The sequence below is a fragment of the Tenrec ecaudatus genome, chromosome X (assembly GCF_050624435.1).
Source record: "Tenrec ecaudatus isolate mTenEca1 chromosome X, mTenEca1.hap1, whole genome shotgun sequence".
Classification (NCBI taxonomy): Eukaryota; Metazoa; Chordata; class Mammalia; order Afrosoricida; family Tenrecidae; genus Tenrec; species Tenrec ecaudatus.
Window position 1 is genome coordinate 135795694 of NC_134548.1, and position 21833 is coordinate 135817526.

Below are 21833 nucleotides of genomic sequence, written 5' to 3' on the forward strand. Positions count from 1 at the left end.
TGGAGACGCTGTATAGCATCTCTAAAGCCAAAGTTGACTCAATAGTAATTGATATATTTTTTGGTTTAGACTTATGCCATAGGTCCCTGGGGGGCACAAGAGATTTCTGATTAGCTGCTACCTTAAAGGCTGGCAGTTTGAGCCCATCCAGCTGCACTGTGGAACAAAGGCCTGGCAATTTGCTTCTATAAACATTTCAGCCAAGACAACCCTATAGAGCAGTTCTATTCTGTCACCTTGGGTCGCCATGAGCGGAAATCAATTAGACAACAATGTATTTGGTTGGTTTGGTTTATATGTATAAAATGATTTGCTGATGTCACAAGATCATTTCAAGGTACAATTCACCATGCAAAGATTTTCTATAAAATGCAAAGCACTATTTAAATGTGAACTATTACTCTCTTTTTTTGCCCAGTTCTCTGGCCCCTGAAATATTATTCTTATCTTTTTTTTAAATGTTTTATCAAAAATCAGGTTGGTTGGTTGGTTGGTTTTTAGTAGTTCTATTGATATAAAATTCACATATCATACACTTGTTACTAAGTCACTTTTAGAAAGAGTTGTATATACATCTTCACAATCAGTTCTAGTGCTCCCTCCATAAAAGCTGGTTCTGATTTTGCTCAGTGTAGTCAAATAAACTACAATTAAACCTAGCTTAATAATAAACCAGAGTTAAGATAAATATGCCATTAGGTATGAAATTGTGATTAATTGGCTGTGGATTCTGCTAAAGTTTTCTTTCCTGTAAACACATCTATCAAATACTCAGTGGGTGTAGGCCCTGTATTAGGCCCTAGGGACATAAAAATGAATAAATCACAAAGCTGACCTCACAAAGAGCACAGGGCTTCCCTTGGGCTCTATGGTGTCGTTGTGGTTCCTAGGTGGTAGATCCCAAGGGAATCAAAGGCAATTTACCTCCATGTAACCAAACAGAAGGCATCTGCCAAATTTGACCGAATCAAAGACTTTACAGGGGGAAACGGGTCCTTCTTTCAAACCTTCCAAATTACATACATCCTTCTTTACTTCAATAATCATCAGATCAAGGACTCCCAAGAATATATGGTTCAATGAATGGAGGCTCTGTTACTTGTTAAGTAAACATTTTCAAGATTCCTGCTATACCCCAATTTTTGCTACAGGCAAAAATAAAAACCAACCCCAAAGAAAACAAAAAGAACTTTGCTGTTACATTTATCATCTCCTGGAAAAATATGTAGGAGTAATACTTTTATCTTTTTTCTGATCCCAAAGGAATCACCTTATGTGATGTATAAGAAGAACCATGAACAACTGGAAGGAAATGAACGATATGAAGGCTACTGTGTAGACTTAGCCTATGAAATAGCCAAGCATGTAAGGATTAAATATAAACTGTCCATTGTTGGCGATGGAAAATATGGCGCAAGGGATCCTGAGACTAAAATATGGAATGGCATGGTTGGGGAACTTGTGTACGGAGTAAGTTTTCTTTAAATTCTGTTTTCATTCACCTCTGTTTTCTAATTAACAAAGATGATAGAGGGATTGATTTTTTAGTCTAATATTTGGTCAACTGTACCATTTTCATAGGGTCTGGACAGCAGGATTATTTTACCAAAAGGAAAGTAGAATTGGGGGGGGGGGTAATTTGGCAACATCAAGCACAGTCTGCTATTAAAAATATGTTCCTTCTGTGTTCCCTGTCCCAGACAGCAGAATCACCACCCCCCTAGTCACCTAAGCCCAGAATCTGGAGCTCTTTTCTAATTGCTTCCCTCATATCTAATCCTATCAGTTCTATTTCTGAATCTCTCAAATTCAAGCACACTCTCCCACACTAAATTCACCTCTACGGTCTTACCATTTATCACTTGTCAGTCATTTAACCTTTCTCTGCCTATACCATTACCCCCAACAAAATCAGATCTCCCTATTACTTTAATTCCCCACTTTAAAAATCAGGGTAAGATACAAGTTCCCTGAGCCAGCAAAGAAGGCATACCAAAATCCAGTGGCCACCTACTTCTCTCGCTTTGTCTTGAACTCTTTACCCCTCACACTACAGCAAACTGTAGAGCAAAGTATGTGCTGGTCCCAGAGTGCAGGGCTCCCACTTAGAGCATACTTGAAATGCTTTTGCCAGCTAATGTCACTTACCAATCCTATAGAACTCAGAGGTGTCCCCTCTTTCAAGAAGCCTTTCCTCAGCCTACCTACCCACTTTCAACCTAAGGTATTCCTGCTTTTTGCTTCTGCTTAGTATGTTTTGCTTCACAATAATACTTTTGATCATGTACTGTAATAATCTACTTATAAATTTGGCTGCTTACTAGACTGTGAATGCCCTGAGGACAGATACCATATGTGACTCATTTTGGTATTCCAGATTTTGGCACATAGTAGAAGTTCAATAAGAACCATATGGTTCTGCCAAGAGCTTGGTCATGGGCTAAGTGCAAAAGAATTAATACTGAGAATTAGAGCTTATAAGGGGTACACTGATATCTTCAGAGCTCCTCAGTGACTTTGCGTTAGAAGGTTTGGGCCCCGGATAGGGAATGTTGGGGCTTGGGCAGCCCAGTAAAGCACATAGAGATAAGCAGGACTAAACCCATGAATGTCCCATTTGGTGAACTAGTCAATAAAGAACTGACCCAAGTGGCAGCAGAGGTTTAGTTCTTACAGATAAGAATTGCCTGCAATGACGGGTTCCTAGTCAGGCAACAAATAGGTAGGGGCAACACAGAGGAATCAATGAGGTAGAGATACCAAAAAGTTCCAGTTGGTAAGTAGCAAACCTGTAAGTTATCTATTGGACTAGGGCTCAGGTCAAGTGTTAAGAGCCAGCAGGAATAAGATATAGCTCTCTAACCCTAAGAGAGTAGCAGGGTCACTAGACAAATTTTCAGAACAGCCTCTTGAGAACAGGTACAAAGACTCATTTCTAAAAATAAGGGCACATAAAGGGAACTAGGGCTTAGAATGTGGTTGGATCCCAGTTATCAAAACTGGGGCATTGTCCTCCAGTAAGACAAGCAACAAGGCAACATGAAGTTCCGCCTCCAGCTATAGGGCTGCGGCCAATTATCTCCTCTCTTCGATCAATGTTGGTGCAGGGATCTGGGGCAGGGATGAGTTGCAGATGAAATTGAAGAACGGGCAGCTGCAGGTAAGAAAAGACTTTCTATGGCCAGAGAGAGATGAACAAGGGACAAACACATGTGCTCTCTGAGAATGCTAGAAAGCTCTGAAATATCTTGGCAGCTCTCCAACCTCTTACTTTAGGTGTTGGCAACCCAGTTTTTTCTTGCCCCGGCATTTGGGCCCCCAGAAGTCCTAACTTATGCCCAACTCTCCCTTGCACTTAGCACATTACCTGGTACACAGTAGATGCTCAGTTTTTTATTTAAAAAATCAGTGCCCCAAATGTTAACAGTATGTATTAAGTTGAATCCATGATGGAAGGTAATCCTGTATTACAGTTATTACTATTAGCTGCCATTTGTTGAGTATTTATTGGTTACCAGACACTATACTAGACGTTTTATCTCACTTAATTATCATAACACATTGTTAAAGGAGATAACATTATTAACCTCATTTTACAGATGAGAACATTACAATCTAGAGAAAAGTCACATGACAAAGATCAAGCAGCTGACAGTGCTACAATGATTTAAAGCCTGACCTTGAAGTCCATGCTTTTTAACTATTTCCTTTTTCAGACCTATCTAATCCTGAGAGATAGTTAATATTTATTGCATAGGCTCTCGGTGCCTTGGCCATGCTGGAGTAAAGAGTGCTTGGCCATAACAGCTAGGTAGGAAACTCAGAACATTAGTTTCCACTCATCAAGGGAAACTGACATGCACATGCGCTCCAACATGAGCTTATCAGCCATGGTACTCTGTAAATGGATCTGTGCCCTCCTTGCAGTTGAAGGCTGACTTTCTGACCTGCTCAGAGTTTTTTCCGAGTGTATGGTTTCTCCTCTGGCCTGCCCTTTGTACTGTACTCTTTTAATCTCCAGGTAGCACTCCCTAGCACCCCAGCCCCCGGTCTTTCCAATTCATGTGTGCATGAAGGACCTTATGGATTGGATTTCTTTATTTGTTAATAATTTGAATGCCATCTCTCCACTTTTGAATAGGTACTTTTTTCCTGGAGTAACTTTTCCATTTTATTCTTCAATACTCTTTACTAAAGACAAAAGCAGCAGCCAGAGAAGACTCTTGCAGAAATTCCCTCTCCTGTCCCCTGACCTAGAACGAGTTTCTGATACACAAGGTGATTCCAGAGAACTGACAACAAAGCAACCCAAACTTGTGACTGTGGAAAACGGATGCTTTCTTATCATACTTGTATTTGGAAGAGCTCAGCTAGGAAGGATGAAGCCAAAGTGCTTCTTTTCCTTCCCTCTTTGTGGAGCTTCCTGCTTCCCTCGCAATGGTTACACACTCAGCTACTAACCATGAGGTTGCTCGCTGGTTTAAACCCAGCAGTGTCTCCCTGAGAGAAGGTGTGTCAATCTGCTTCTGTAACGATCTGAAGTAAACCAAGTCCACTACCATCATATTCTCTGATTGTTTGCTCAGAGTACAGACTGAATAAATACAGTGAGAGGATACAACCGTGACGCAAACCTTCCTGGTATTAAACCATGCAGTATTCCTTTGTTCTGTTCATACAACTGCCTTTTAGTCCATCTATACATTACTCATGAGCTCAATTAAATGTTCTGGAATTCCCATTCTTCTGAAGTCTGTCCACAGCTCCTTATTATCAACACAGTCAAATGCCTATGCATAATCAATGAAACACAAGAAAACCTCTTTCTGGTATTCTCTGCTTTGAGCCAAGATCCATCTGAAATCAACAATGATATTCCTTGTTCCCCATCCTCTTCTGAATCTGGCCTGAACCTCTGGCATGAACCCTGTCAGTGTACTGCTACAATTGTTGTTGGATGATCTTCAACATTTTATTTGTATAAGATATATCAGTAATATCGTTCTATAATTTAGGCACTCTGTTGGGTCACCTTTCTTTGAAATGAATTCAAAACACTGGATCTGCTCCCATCAGTTGGCCATATAACTGTCTTCCAACTTTCTTGGCATAGACAAGTGAGTGCTGCTTCATCGGCTTGTTGAAACATTTCATTTGCTATCCCATCTATACCTGGAGCCTTGTTTTTGGCTAATTCTTTCAGTGAAGCTTCAAATTAATTCAGTTCAGTTTGTTCTTACTCATATGCTACCTCTTAAAATGGTTTTATGCTTCCTGCATCGTTCAATATTTTGCCTATAGACTCCTTGAACGCTGCAACTTGAGGTTCAAATTTTTCTTGAGTTCCTGAGCATGGTCTTCATTTTTAATTTTCTGACTCTAGGTTTTTGCACATTTATTTATAATATTTGACTTGCCTTCTGGATCGTCTCTTTGAAATTTCTATGTAGCTCTTTGACTTCATCATTTCTTCCATTTACCTCTGATTAAGAACAAGTTTCACAGTCTTTTCTGACATTCATTCGATTTTTTCTTTCTTTCCTGTCTTTTTTTTGTTGCTTTATTCATGTATGATGTCCTCCCACAGCTTATCAGGTTTTTCTGTCTTTAGTGTTTAATGCATCAAATCTGTTACTGAAATGTTCTCAAAATAGGTGGGATTGACTCTCGTGGGTTTATTTTACTTTTCTTCAGCTTCAACCCAAACTTACATATAAGCAATTTATGATCCATCCCACAGATAGTTCTTGGCTTGATTTTAGCTAATAATATTGAATTCTCCATCATTTATTACCACAGATGTAGTTGCTTTTATTTCTGTGTCTTCAGTCCGGAGAAGTTCTGTGATGAAGAAGTTGTTGGTCTTGCAAAATGCTATCATGTGATTTCCAGCTTCATTTCTATCACCAAGATCATATTTTCCAACTATGTCTTCCTCTGTTTCCAACCTGCATTCCAATAGCCAATAATTATCAATGTATCTTGATTGCATGTTTGAACAATGTCAGACCGAAGATGTTGGTAGAGTTTTTCAAATTCTTCATTACTAGCTTTAGGGGGTGGTGCATACATTTGAATAATACTTACATTGATTGGATGTCCATGTATGGGATAGGCATTATCCTATCACAAACAGCATGGTACTTCAAGACAGATCTTGAAATGTCCTTTTTGACAATGAGTATAACATCATTACTCTTTTCTTTTTTAAAAAAAAGATCATTTTATTGGGGGCTCTTACAACTCTTGTAACAATCCATACATCAATTATATAAAGCATATTTGTACATCTGTTGCCAACATTATTTTCTAGACATTTACTTTCTATTGAGCACTTGGTATCAGCTCATTTTTTTCCCTCCCACCTTCACCCTCATGATTCCTTGATAAGTTATAAATTATTATTATTTTCATATGTTACAATGACCGCTATCTCCCTTCCCCCAAGGTTTCTGTTGTTCCTCCCTCTGGAGGTGGGGAGGATGGTTCTGTGTCAGTCATTGCAATCGGTTGCTCCTCCCATGCCTCCTCTCCCCATCTTGCCCCTACCCTTCTGGTACCGCTACTCTCATTCCTGTTCCTGGATTCCAGTTTTCATGAGCTCTTATCTCTTATCTGTACCTGTGCACATGCTCCGGTCTAGCCTGCAGTGAAAGGCAGAGGTGAAGAAGCCTCGAGAAACCAGAGGAATATTTATTGTGTTTCATCAATGCTTTACTGCACACTAATTGACTCATCCCTTGCTTGTGATCCTTCTGTGAGGACATGTCCCATTGTCTACAGATGGATATTGGGCATCATTACTCTTGATTATGCGACCCCTGACATAGTAACTCATATGATTTTCTCATTCAAAATGGCCAATCCCAGTCCATTTCAGCTCACTAATATCTAGATTATTTGTGTGTTCTATTTCGTTTTTCACTACTTCCAAGTTTAGTAGAGTCATACTTTAGACATTCCAAGTTCTAATTATTAATAGATGTTTGCAGCGTTTCTTCTCATTCGGAGTGGTGATAAATGAAGGTCCTGAAAGTCTTTCAGACCTTTGTCCATCCGTGTCATTATGGTTGACTCTCCTTGGAGAAGACAGCCCATCCCCAGTCATACTTTGGGTGCCTTCTTACCAGAGGGGCTCATCTTCTGGCACTGTCTCTCTTACTGACGGTGCACTGCACCTGTTCATGCAGCTGTCACTCAGTGGCAACGTTTTCATGTAATCCCTAGGGTTTTCAGTGGATGTGTTGTCTGAGTGAACAGCCAATTCCTTCTTCATAGTCGGTCCTTCATCTGGAAGCTCTGTGGAAATGGGATCATTTTGGGTGACCCTGCTGGTATTTGAAACACAGTGATATAGCCTTCAGCATCACAAAACCATACAAACCACCACAAGACAAACTGACAGACAAGTGGTGGAACTATACTTATCTCACAGCCATTGAGTTGATACTACCTCATAGTGATCCTATAAAAACAGGGTAGAACTGCCCCTGTGGGGTTCTGAGACTGTGACTCTTTACAGGTGTAGAAAGCCTTGTCTTTCTACAGTGGAATGGATGCTTTCGAACTGCTGACCTTGTGGTTTACAGCCTAAGTAACCACTATGCCACCAGGGCTCCCAAAGTACACTTATGGGCACTGCTTTATATGTGGGGCATTTTCTTTTACGCTTTTAGAATATAAAACAGGTCTAAGGGGGGAGTGGTGGGTGAAGAAAGGCAGAGATGAAGAAAATTTTGTAAAGGACACTTCAGTATCTGCCACTATAGTCTCAAGAAAGAGTCCAAATAAATGAAATTTGCTACAGAATAAAAGACCCAATCAGCCCCTTTTGCATATGATTGCTAAACGGGCTTTCTTTCTCTAAAATAATTCAAATCAAGGTTGATGTTTGGGGTACATTGGATCTCCAAGAAGGCTCTCTTTGAAATGAGCATCAGAAGGAAACAATGGGCCCCATTCTGTAAGCTCTCCTGAAATTAAGGATGTGAAACTGTCCACGTGCTTGCAGCAGTGTTGATTTTGAGCTAGATCTCTGTGAAATCACTACCTCAGCTCAAATAGCTTACAGACCATAAGATTTTATGATTTCCGAATAGCATGTGTTTTAAAGGGGCGTTTAAAACACAGATGTTGTTGATAGCAAGGCCCTTAGATATCCTTGACCTACATTGTGATTCATTTTGCAGATGGCTATGGGGACCAACCAAGACTAAACATGGGCATTGCCCAGTGGTGAACCAAAAAATAATAATAATAATAATAAGGCAAGCCGGAGAGTAGGAATGATGGCAGGGACTGTCATAAGCGTCCAGAATCACACTGCTTGACAGAGCTCAGGCAAATGCAGGTTTCCTGACTACTGCTCCAAAGTTCTATCCACTGGGTCATGCTGACTCATTTCCCTTAGCTTCTCAGACTACGAGAAGATTGGCGTGGAATCCACCTCCTACATTCAAGGAATTTAAACACTAGTTGGATTATAAGATTTTCTTCATGCAAGATACCCATCATGCATATCTGTGGCTTCAAAGATCCTGTAGTGAACATCCCTAGTCATGTGTTGAAATTTTGACAAATACAATATGTATAGCCAGAGTTTCTTCCCTGTAAGTGGAGATAAGACCTAATGGGGGGAAAAGTTCAGGAAAAGAGCTGGAAGGAAAGTAAGGTCCTAACTGGAAAAAGACACCAACCTTTGGGCAGTTGTCATAGTTGTTTTTACAAGAGGCCTTCAAAATGTTCATGGAAAAAATGAACAAATTAAAATTTTAAAATATGAACTTTGTTTCTCGATGCATGTCCCAACAAGTGCATGACAGTTTTGGAAGCAACGAATACCAGCCATTTAGTCCTGGGAATTCAGCCATGGCAGTGCAGTCTTTTTTATATTATCCAATGAAGAAAAATGGGGTTCTTTAAAAAAAAACCTGAGTTATTGATTTGTACACTGTTGATTTCTGTAGCGCATTGTCCCCATAAACTTTTCCTACAGCGGCAATGATTTTCCCAGCCTTCTGCTCATGCTTCACAAAATTATTGATATTTGTGTTTGCTTCCATTTTAGCAGAATTTGCATGGCTCAGATAGGGGCGTTTTACAACCTAATGTCTTATCCTTTCTTAATGCCTCAGCTACATCTTGTTCAAAATGTTTTAAAACGTTAACATGAGTTGCTTTTGTAATCTATAGTTTCTTTTCATCATACACATTTTCCATAAACTTATTGAAGACTTTGCTTTCCTATCACTTAGAACAGCGGTTCTCAACGAGGGATTGTGACCCCTTTGGGGGTCGAATGACCCTTTCACAGGGGTCACCTAAGACCATCGGAAAACACATATTTCTTTCATTCTAATCATTTTATTGAGGGCTCATACAGCTCTTATCACAATCCATCCATCCATCCATTGTGTGAAGCACATTTGTGCATTTATTGCCCTCATCATTCTCAAAACATTTGCTTTCTGCTTGATCCCTTGGTAGAAGCTCCTCATTTTTCCCCTCTCTCCTCCATTCCCCCCTCACTCATGAACCCTTGATAATTTATAAATTATTAATATTTTGTCATATCTTACACTGTCTGACATCTCCCTTCACCCATTTTTCTATTGTCCATCTCCCAGGGAGGAAGTTATATGTAGATCCTTGTAATTGGTTCCCCCTTTCTACCTCACCCTCCCGGTATCGCCACTCTCAGCACTGGTCCTGAAGGGATCATCTGTCGTAGATTCCCTGTGTTTCCAGTTCCTATCTGTACTAGTGCACATCCTCTGGTCTAGCCAGATTTATAAGGTAGAATTGGGATCATGATGGGGGGTGGGGAGCATTTAGGAACTAGAGGAAAGTTGTATGTTTCTTCATTGCTACACTGTACCCTGACTGGCTCGTCTCCTCCCTGCAACCTTTCTGTAAGGGCATGTCCTGTTGCCTACAGATGGGTCTTGGGTTCCCAATCTGCACTCCCCTTCATTCACAATGATTTGATTTTTTGTACTTTGATGCCTGATACCTGATCCCTTCAACACCTCATGATCACACAGGCTGGTGTGTTTCTTCCATGTGGGCTTTGTTGCTTCTGAGCTAGATGACTGCTTGTTTACCTGCAAGTCTTTAAGACCCCAGATGCTATATCTTTTGATAGCCAGGCTTCATCAATTTCCTTCACCACATATACTTATTCACCAAATTTGTCCTCAGCAATTGTGTCGGAAAGGTGAGCATTATGGAATTCCAATTTAATAGAACAACATATTCTTGCATTGAGGGAGTACTTGAGAAGAGGCCCAATGTCCATCTACCTTAATACTAAACCTATAAATACATATATGCACGCATACCTCTATTTCTGATGGTCTTAGGAACTGTGCCACTGCTCCTCTATCCATCTCCAGGAGGGTCCGCCCACATGCAGATACACCCACATACGAGTACCCTACATGAATACTGTTACGCACACTACACCATGTTTCAAGACAAAATTTCATTCATTTGTCATTAGAAATAAGTATTTCACAATATAGAATTACATATTGTTTATGTGATTCATCACTATGTTTCAATGATGTGCAATTTGTAACAATGCAAACACATCCTGCATATCAGATATTTACATGACGATTCATAACAGTAGCAAAATTACAGTTATGAAGTAGCAACAAAAATAATTTTTTAGTTAGGGGTCACCACAACATGATGAACTGCATTAAAGGGTTGTGACATTAGAAAGATTGAGAACCACTGACTTAGAACTATGGGTAAAGGGTGGAGACTGCCTTGGGAAAGGCTAGAGAAACCTACTACCCAGATTGGTGCCTCTAGTTTAGAAAATCATGGAGACATTGAGGATGGAGATAGGAGTGGGAGGCAAGTAATTTCAGGTCACATTTCTGGGTGTCCCCAGACTCTTTCACTTTCCCAGGACAAATGGCAATTTTACAGATGCTATTCACACTGACATTTCTCCAGCGAAAGGAAATTATCTCTTAGGTTGTCACTATCCTGAGAGAGATTCATTTTCCATTAAAAAAAAAAAAAGGCAGAAAGTCGATCTGTCCTTCCAGCTGAAAGGCTGTGAAGCTAAGTCCCAGTACCAAATGTCAAATAGTCTCCTTTATTCTTCAGGTGATTACACTGGGCTTGGCAGAAGGGCTGATGGTTTGATAAAAGTGCCCCTCTCTTTTTCAATGATTCGGACGAACTCCAGGAAGGAAGCAGGAGGGAGGCATGGAAGCCTGCCATTCAGAGCAGAGCGATTGGGGATCTATTTCCCACCACATTTAGCCCTAGAAGGCCTTCCTCCAGCTCCAGGAGGATGCCTTTATCTCTGTTTTGTATTTCATGCTCTCAGCTCTCCAAGGACAAGAGGCCCCAATCAATAGATCCAGACAGGGACATCTGTTCTGGATGAAGAAATGAAGATATCCTGTTGTGACTCTGCTTGTTGTTGCACAGATTTAAATGGACCTCATGCCTCTCTGCAGATCTTTAACAATTGTGGAGAGTAAACATCCCGTAGCGCACAGCCAATAATGCAGTTTAAGTCGTGCCCCCTTCCATGCGCGCACACACAGAGCAATTATAGGCCTATAGTCTAGCTTGATTCGCTCCATTCCTTTCTCCAATACATTTGAACTTTCCAAAGGAAACATGGGCCAAGGGCCAACAGAGCTGTACATTTGAGATAGACCTAAGGGGTTAGGGCACTTCTGCCTCTTCTCTGGAGTCCTAGAAATTACCCACCAACACATACTGCTTCCCCCTCCCCCTCTACCCATCCCCTTGCTTTCAGAAGGTGATTTTCCAAAGCAGCTGATAAGCTCCTGGACGTACATAGCCTTCAGGCGGGTCACAACTTTTGTATCAGCTAATCAGGTAAAAGTGCTTTAAGATATGAGCTAAGCATTATCATGAGAAAACATTTTTAATTAACTGTCATTTCCCTCTGAAAGTTGTCAGATATTTAAGTGCATCATTCTTGATTGTATGAGTCTATTGTGTTTTTAAGCACTTTACCATAAAAAAAGAAAATCACAATTTGTGTAACCCACCTATCAAGAGAATCTTACCTGTAAAATCTCTCAAAACTAAACCCCAGCGTCCACCTGTACACCTCACCCTGCATAACGTGAGTTTGCCACTGGTGAGTGTGACAATCAAACTTCATTTGGAGGGTTTCCTGAAGCCACACAGCCACTCTGAAGCTGCTTGATTAAAATCCTTTAGGTAGTCAAAATCCGTTAAGTAGCCAACACGTAAGCAAACTCTCACACTGAACTCTTCCAACTACTGTGTTGGGTCCCTCAACTGGAGCAGCCCCACCCCGCCGACAGACCCACTGGCTTGCTGAAAACAGCCTGCCTACTGCTCTTAGCAGCACAGGACCGCAGGCCTCTGGAGTTGCGCAGGACACCACAAGTAAGACACTTCCTTACTGAGTCAGAATTTCAACTCCTCCTCCCGACTCTCATCCGTAATTCTACCTTTATTTTCCCCCAGCAGAACAAGGTGACATTTTTATGGTTGTAAGAATATAGATAATACAACATTTGCCAATTCCACATTTTACATGTACAATTCTGTGACATCAATTGCATTAATCATGTGCCACCATCACCAATATCTGTTGCCATCCATAATTCTTAATAAAACTCTCTTCCGATCTCCACTGGCTTCATCGGAACAGAGACTAGGAAAGTAACATCATTTGGGGAGCTGCCTTTTCTACTTTGTCATCAATGTGGCCTTCCTAAATTTTCACTTGCCTTGAACATGACCTTCCCACTCATCTGTATGCTGTGGCAGTCCCAGGAGAGCTAAACGGGTATTTTGGGACACTAATTAGCTACCTGCTCCTCCCCCATTTCCTTTAATAATCAAGTTGATTGTTTCACAAACATTATGTCCTAATCTCCAAAATAACCAAACATCCTAACTACCTTTTCATACTGGAGAGGGGACAGCAGTGGTAGACAGCAAGGACTGGCTATGAGTTGACATGACGCTTCTCCATCTGTGGTTTCATGATGCCCACTCATAGCGACTCTATAGGACAGGGCATCACTTCCAAATAGAGTTGTCAAGGCTGTCATCTTTAGGAATATTAGCTTTGGTGGTGCAGTGGTAAACCATTCAGATACAAACCAAAAGGCTCATGGTTTAAAGCTACCAGCTGCTCCAGGGAAGAAAGATATGGCAGTCTACTTCCGTAAAAAGCTACCACCTTGGAAAGCATGTGCTGCCGTTCTATTCTCTTTTATTAGGTCACTTTGAGTTGGAATCAATTCAACTGAAAGATTATTTTGATATTTACTAAGCAGACTGACACATCTTCCTGGTAGTGGCTGATGCATTCAAATCACCAGCCTTTTGGTAAGCAGCTGACACGGAACCACTGTGCCACCAGGGCTTCTATAAAAGGTGGGGAAACTTGGTAAATCTCCTCACAAAGCTGGCGATCCTTGAGCCTTAATTAGTATCTCCCTGTAAGGAGCTCTAATGTCATAGTGAGTTACAAATTGGGCTCCTAACAAAAAGGGTGCATAAGCAAATGTGGCGAGAAAAGCTGATGGTGCCCGGCTATCAAAAGAGATACCATCTGGGGTCTTAAAGGCTTGAAGGTAAACAAGCGGCCATCTAGCTCAGAAGCAACAAAGCCCACATGGAAGAAGCACACCAGCCTGTGCTATCACGAGGTGTCAAAGGGATCAGGTATAAGGCATCATCAGAACAAAAAAAAATCTTACCATAGTGAATGAAGGGGGAAGTGCAGAGTGGAGACCCAAAGCTCATTTGTCAGCCACTGAGATCCCCTTGCAGAGGGGTCTAGGGGAGGACATGAGTTAGTCAGGGTGCGAAGTAGCACCGAAGGAGAATACAGCTTTCCTCTAGTTCCTAAATGCTCCCCCTCCCCCCCCCCACACACACACTATCATGATCTGAATTCTACCTTGCAAGTCTGGATAGAGCAGAGGATGTACATTGGTGCAGATAGGAGCTGGAGGGACAGGGAATCCAGGGCGGATGATACCTTCAGGACCAGGGGTATGAGTGGCGATAATGGGAGGGTAGAGGGAGAGTGGGTTGGAAAGAGGGAACCGATTACAAGGATCTACATGTGACCTCCTCCCTGGGGGACAGACAACAGAAAAGGGGGTGAAGGGAGACGCTGGACAGGGCAAGATGTGACAAAATAATAATTTAGAAATTATCAAGGGCTCATGAGGGAGGGGGGAGCGAGGAGAGGGGGGCGGAAAGAGGACCTGATGCAAAGGGCTTAAGTGGAGAGCAAATACTTTGAAAATGTTGAGGGCAATGAATGTACAGATGTGCTTTACACAATTGATGTATATATGGATTGTGATAAGAGTTGTATGAGCCCCTAATAAAACGTTTAAAAAGGAATTGGGCTCCTAACCGTAAGACCAGCAGTTCAAATCTGCCAGCAGCTCGTTGAGAGAAAGATAGAAATTTCTGCTCCTGTATAGATTTATAGCCTAAGAAACCCACAAGACTAGATCTACTCTGGCCTACAGGGTCACTATAGCAATGTTTGGGTTGAGGTGGTTTAAATATTTTACTGGACTACTTGCTGAAAGGTTGGTAGTTCTAATCCACCCAGTGGTACTATAACAGAAAAAGAAGTCTTGATGATCTGCTTCTAAAAGATCACAGCCCGAGAAAACTTCATAGAGCACAGAGCCACTCTGCAATGTGTTGGGTATCCAGGAATCAGAATCAACTCGACAGCAAGTGGTCTTGTTTCTGTTTCCATTTTGATATTTTGGTGGATTTTTTCTTTTGTTGTTTTTGTTTTTGTGTATTTTTCCTTTGGTTCTTTATTGGTTGAACCTTCATCTACTTTCTTTTTACTGTTCTTTCATCTTTTTTCCATCTGTGGTAGATCTTTTTCTTTAATTTCCGCATAGGGGAGTCTGGTTTTTTGAGGGGTTTGATATGTTTTATTAAATAAGGATAATAATCATACATATTTTATAAACTTTAAGTATAGTTACATTTACTTAGTATCTCCTTCACTGTCATTAAGTTGAATACAATTCATAGCAATGCTATAGACAGAGTACAACTACTCATTAGGGTTTCTGAAACTAAATGTCTGAGGGGTAGACAGCCTAACTTTCTCCCTGGGAACCACAGACTACAATTAGTATTTAACCCACTGTGACACCATTGTTTGTTCATTTGTTATGCACAGTCAAGTATCATTTGCATAGACAATAAAACAGAAGAAGATATCTGTGCTATTTAAGTTTGTATCAATTTTATGGGGCCAGGATTCTCAGTCATTCGAGAATTCTCAGCAGTTGATGCCTACTCTATGATATAACATAATATACTCAGTTCCATAATAGAGTCTACCCAAATGGGATTCTGCAGCCAAGCAGTGGTGGAAACTCTTACTCAAGAGTATAACTCTTTACTCAACTAATAATCCTAGTTGTATTTCAGTGAGTGGGGGGCCTATTTCGTATACAAGTTGATGCTGTGGGGAAGTAGTTGGCTTCTTGCTGGTCTTGATCTAGCATCTAGCTCATCAACCTCCAGATCTTTAGACTTCAGAAATAGCCCACCATTTTACCTGCTGACCCACTTCTTCCTTCAATACAACCACTTTGTGGTCATATGCTAAGTCCTAAAATAGTTGAATATTGATCAGTTCATTTTTATTGTGAATGTATATATTCTTTCCATCTTCTTTTGATGCTTCCTACATCATTTCATATTTTGCTCATAGAATCCTTAAAGGTTGATACACAAGGCTTGGATATTTTCTATATTTCTTTAAGTTTGAGAATTCTTTTTTTAAATCATTTTACTGGGGGCTCATACAACTCTTATTACAATCCATAACTCCATCCATTGTGTCGAGCACATTTGTACATATGTTGCCATCATCGTTTTCAAAGCATTTTCTTTCTACTTGAACCCTTGGTATCAGCTCCTCATTTTTTCACCTCCCTCCCCCTTACTCCCTCATGAACCCTTGATAATTTAGAAATTATTTTTTTTTCATGTCCTGCACTGTCCGGTGTCTCCCTTTACCTTCCTGTCTGTTGCCTAACCCCCTGGGAGGGGGTTACATTGGAGTCTCGTTTTGGGGCATCATTGAAAACTTCATTGGAGGAGCACCCACCAAAAAAAAAACACCAAACTTTGCTCTTTGAAAAATCTCCTGAGGAAAAAACACCAATTCAGAAAAGGCAAAACATGCCAGGCACAGGGGAAAAGGCAAGTGCCTGAGGAGAACAGATCCTTCCTGTTGTCATTAATGATTTCAAAAGCACCGCAGACTAGGAATGACCTCCTCTAAAAATCTGTTCTTGGCAGAGAGTTCTGGGAGCTAAACAACAAATAGTCTATCTAGCCACCTCTTGACAGTATATAGCTGGGCATGTTTCAATTACTGAAGCATCAGAATGGCACAGTGGTTAAGTGCTCCACTGCTAACCAAAAGGACAGCAGTACAACCCAGCAGCGCTACTCCTGGGGAGGAAGAGACTATAACCTTGGAAATCCTTAGGAGAAGTTCTACTCTGTCCTATAGGATTCCTGGGAGTCACAGTCAACTCAATGACAGTGTGTTTGGATTTGGGTTTCACTTATGATATTAGTTTTTGTATATATGTTTTGTTTTTCTTTCAGAAGTCAAGATTCTTCTTCATTGACTTGAAAATAAAAAACAAAACCCACGGCCATCAAATTGATTGGGGCTCATAGTAACTCTATAGGAAACACCAACTTTTCAATTATCAACTATAACCACTGAACCACGGAGGCTTCTCAGAAAAGAGTCCAATTCCCTTAGTTCCTGTCCCAAGTGATTTTTTTCACACAAAAGCCCTCTACTTTTTCCTGCCTAAACAAAGACAAGGCAATTTCTCTTTGAGTTCTCAATCCTAAAAGCCCCCAAATAATAATAATAAAACAGAAACTAGTTAAATTAATTAAATTCAAATCAGTTCAAATGGGGAATGACACCAGAGGGACACTTGCAGGCTCTGAGAAGGAAGTAAGTACTCATGATAAAACAGTTGCCAGCTGCCACAAAATCTCTCTGCCAAACCAGCTAGCTCAATTCCATTCTCCTCTGTTTCTATGACCAGGTCTCACCTCAGGCAATAGGGTAAACTAGATGAGATTCATCTGTAGCTCCCCTTAGGTATAACTAGGGCACACAGACAAGGCTAGCAATTCAGGTGGGAGGATACAGTGAAGGGCAACCTTTAAAGAGTCTTGCTTCTTTCACACACCTTCATTGATTCTATCTGGAGCCAGGTACCAGAATTAGATTATAGGGGTACCAATTGATTGAGAAAACAAAATTGAAATGAAAGTCAAAGAAGAAACATGCAAAGAAATAAGAGAAGATGTAATCTTCAGTTTCAAAGACAGGTCAGGTCACCAGAGCAGTTGGTGTGTCTGAGGGTACAGATTTGAATTTAGTAACCAAGTATGTTGTTAAAGAAAGAATTTGAATAAATTAGAGGGAACAGAAGCTCAACTGCAGATGCACGTGGAGCAAACAGAGCTCACGGTGGTGAAATGGGTCACTTGCTTGGCTCCTAACTGAAAGGTTGGAGGTTTGAGTCCACCTAAGGTGTGTTGGAAGAAAGGTCTGGTTCTCCACTTCTAAAAATCAGCCATTGAAAACTATGGAGCACAATTGTTTAACTTCAAGCATTTAAGACAACAGATGCTATATCTTCTGATAGCCCGGCACTATCAGCTTTCTTCTTCAACACATTAGCTTATGCACCCATTTTGGCTTCCATGATTGTGTTGGGAAGGTGAGCGTCACAGAATGCCAGGTTATTAGAACAAAGTGTTCTTGCTTTGAGAAAGGACTTCAGTAGCGACCCAATGGCTTTCTGCTACCTTAATACTCAACCTATAAATATATGTACATAGACCTATACCCCTATAATTATGTATTAATATATTAACATATGTATGTGCCTATGTTTATAGAGGCTGCAAATCTTTGTGGGAGCAGAGTCTCTTCTTTCTCCCTCAGAGCAGCTGGGAGGTTTGAACCGCCTGGTTCAGCATTAGTGGTACAATGCTTACCAAACAGGCCACCTGGGCGCCTTCAAATGTCAGCACAACCAGTAAAAACTTACTTGCGTCAAGTGGATTCCAACTCCAATTCGAAGACACTGTTGGTGGATTTGAACCACTGATCTTGTGGCTCAACCAAGTCACCTTGCAGTGCCACCAGGACTGCTTATAGGTGTATAAGGTGCTTAAGTATTCAGCACCGTGCTCCACGTGGAGTAAGGGCTAACTAAATGTTAACTAGTTTAGTCTCCACCAAATCAAAAACAAAATTCACTGCTATCCAGCCAGTCAGTGATGACTCAGCAACCGTCTAGGACAGGGTAGAACTGTCCATGTGGGTTTGTAAGACTAATTCTGTAAGGGCATAGAAAGCCTCGCCTTTCTCTCTCAGAGCAACTGGTGAATTCAAACTGCTGACCTTGAGGCTAGCAGGCCACGGCTTCTTTTATTTTCTACCTCTCCCCTGAAATCAAGTAAGCAATATTTATTAACCTGCTTGAGTCACTCTGTAATTCAAAGCAAAAAAACTAGGCCAACCCACCGGCTGAGGGTGGCGCACACATGGGTTTGAAACAAGTTCAACCTTGATGACATCACCATCAGCTTCCTCGTCATTGGCAAGGCCATAAACAGGATGGGGCTTTGGGGCTCCCAGGACCAGGAACCACAGCCCAGACCCCAGCCAGCCCGGTGGGCCTCAACCATCACCAGTAGGAGCTGGCTAGACTGTGGAGCCTCTAGTGGCCCACTTGGCAGGCTAGGTAACCACGACCTCAAGGCCACAGAGGATCTTATCCACAGCTGCTCCAGTTTGGGTCACCCTTTTCCAAAGCTGTGCTGGGCCTCAGCCAGGGTCCTCTGCAAGAGGGTTGCCCTTTAGCTGTCACCCCTCAGGTGTCATCACCAGGCTCCTATGTCAGGAAGTGAGCACCTCTAAACTCCCCACTCATCGCTCAGTGTCACAAACCCTCCTCCTCCCAGTCTCACTGGACGCAGGTGGCTACACTTAGTAATCAATCTGAATGCATGATTTTGGTGGAAATAAAGCAAGAGGACAATTTCTATTTTTAGAAAAGGGAGCAGACCTAGGCCTATTGAGTAGAAACACTGGCTCCCTTTTTCCTGAAGGGCTGAGTAAGAAGAACCCCAGATCTGGAGGATTGCCAACACCTTTCCAGTTGGAAATACAAAGCCGCCTTTATAGTTGAGATGGTGGTTTTGATGCATTTTTGGTGTGTTGTTTATTTTAAATCCTTTTATTGGGGGCTCATACAAGTCTTATCACAATCCATACATACATCAATTGTGTAAAGCACATTTATACATTCGTTACCCTCAACATTCTCAAAATATTTGCTCTGCACATAATACCCTGGTATCGGCTCCTCATTTTCCCCTCCCTCCCCACTCCCCCATCCCTCATGGACCCTTGATAATTTGTCTATTTTAATTTTGTCATATCTTACACTGTCTGACATCTCCCTTCACCCATATTTCTGTTGTCTGTCCCCCAGAGAGGAGGTTATATGTACATCCTTATAATCAGTTCCCCCTCTCTACCCCACCCTCCCTCAACCCTCCCGGTATCGCCACTTTCACCACTGGTCCTGAAGAGTCATCCATCATGGATTCCCTGTATTTCCAGCTCCTATCTGTACCAGTGTACATCCTCTGTTCTAGCCTGATTTGTAAGGTAGAATTGGGATCATGATAGTGGGTAGGGAGGAAGCATTTAGGAACTAGAGGAAAGTTGTATGTTTCATCTTTGCTACACTGCACCCTTCCATAAGGTGATGCTCAGTTGCCAACAGATGGGCTTTGGGTCCCCACTCCACACTCCTGATTCACAATGATATGATTTTTTTTTTGTTTTTTGATGCCTGATACCTCATCCTTTCAACACCTCATGATCACACAGGCTAGTGTGCTTCTTCCATGTGGGCTTTGTTGCTTCTCATCTAGATGGCCGCTTGTTTACCTTCAAGCCCTTAAGACCACAGACACTAACTATATCCTTTGATAGCTGGGCAGCATCAGCTTTCTTCACCACATATGCTTATGTACCTATTTGTCTTCAGTGATCATATCAGGGAGGTGGACACACAATGATATGATTTTTTGTTCTTTGATACCTGATAACTGATCCCTTTGGCACCTCACAATCACATAGGCTGGTGGGCTTTGTGGTTTCTGAGCTAGATGGCCACTTATTTACCTTCAAGCCCTTAAGACCCCAGACACAATATCTTTTGATAGCCGGGCACCATCAGCTTTCTTCGCCACATTTACTTATACAACCACTTTGTCTTCCGCGATTGTGTCCAAAAGGTGAGCATCACGGAATGCCAGTTTAATAGAACAAAGCATTCTTGAATAGAGGCCCAGTGTCCATCTGCTACCTTAATATTTAACCTATAAATATATGCACATAGATCTATTTCCCCATATTTATTTATTTATTTACATAAGTGCATGCCTTTATGTAGACCTCTATAAATGCCCTTTGCCCCCTACTTTTTTTTCTCTATTTCCTTTTACTTTACTCCTGTCCCACTATCATGATCAACTTTCTTTTGGGTTATAGTAATTCCTCTGTTATATTACCCTTGATCACACTCTACCAGAACTCCTACACCCTCCTCACCACTGATTTGGATCACCTTTTGTTCCCTTGTCCCTGGGTTTGTTATCACCACTTTCTTTCCCCCCACCTCCCTCTCTCCTATGTCCCCCTGGAACTGTTGTTCCTGTTGTTTCCTCCTCCAGATTTTTCATCCAGCCTATCTTATTTAGACAGACCTGCAGAGATAAAACCATGCACAAAAACAAGACAGAGCAAAACCAAGCAACAAAAGAAAACAAAACAGCAACAACAAAAAGCCAATGACAAAAGCACAACACAAGAACAACAAAAAAAGTAAAGCTTGTAGTTAGTTCAAGGACTGTTGGCCTTTAGGAGTGTTTCCCAGTTAAGTCTGATGGGGTGCCAACACCTGGCCCCAAAGTCTATTTTTGGTAATCCCTCGGGTCTTGATTGCTCTGGTCCCCTTGCTGTTCTGTTCCACACCCTTCGTGTTTTGCCTCAGTGTGGTGGGATCAGATTGGGCACAATTCCTACACTGTGTTCCAGTGTTATCCCTGACATTTTGGGTTTTTTTAATAAACACTTTTTTCTATGGTTACCTTGGCATATAATTTGCATAACATACAATTCAGTAGTTCAAACACATCAAGAAGAGTTGTACAATCATCACCCCAGTCAGATTTAAAACATTTTCCTCATTTAATTATCTATTTTTTGTTGTCATTCAGACTGTAGACAGTAGAAACAATGGATTCTGGTTTTACAACTCAGTGACATTGACCCCTTTCTTCAAATTGTGCAACCATTCTCACCCTCCTTTGCACAAGTGTACCTCCCTCGGGAGTATTGACTCACTGCCCACTAAGTCTTTTCATTTTTTTAGGTTTTTCGCTCATTTGCTCCATCTAATTTCGTGGTTAGACCCAGATAATGTCAAGCTTTCAAGCCATTGTGCTAGCCTTTGTAAAGTTCTTTCTTCCATCTTTTTTTTGAAATCATTTTGTTGGGGGCTCTTACAGCTCTTATCACAATCCATACAGACATCCTTTGTGTCAAGCACATTTGTACATATGCTGCCATCATCATTCTCAAAATATTGTCTTTCTACTTTAGCTCTTGGTATCAGCTCCTCATTTTCCCCCTCCCTCCCTCATGAACTCTTCATAATTTA

At 41.3% G+C, this 21833-nt stretch overlaps 1 protein-coding gene across 2 annotated transcripts in view; it reads left to right on the forward strand.

Annotated features, from left to right (window-relative positions):
• Positions 1-21833, forward strand: part of GRIA3 (glutamate ionotropic receptor AMPA type subunit 3) — a 389236-nt gene that overhangs the window by 275691 nt on the left and 91712 nt on the right. For both annotated transcript variants that reach the window (XR_012781217.1, XM_075539616.1), the window contains exon 10: positions 1264-1470. Coding sequence is in view for 1 of the 2 variants with exons in the window: in XM_075539616.1 (XP_075395731.1) it covers positions 1264-1470 (207 nt within the window). In the remaining variant the exon portion in view is untranslated. The remainder of the gene's footprint in view (positions 1-1263; positions 1471-21833) is intronic.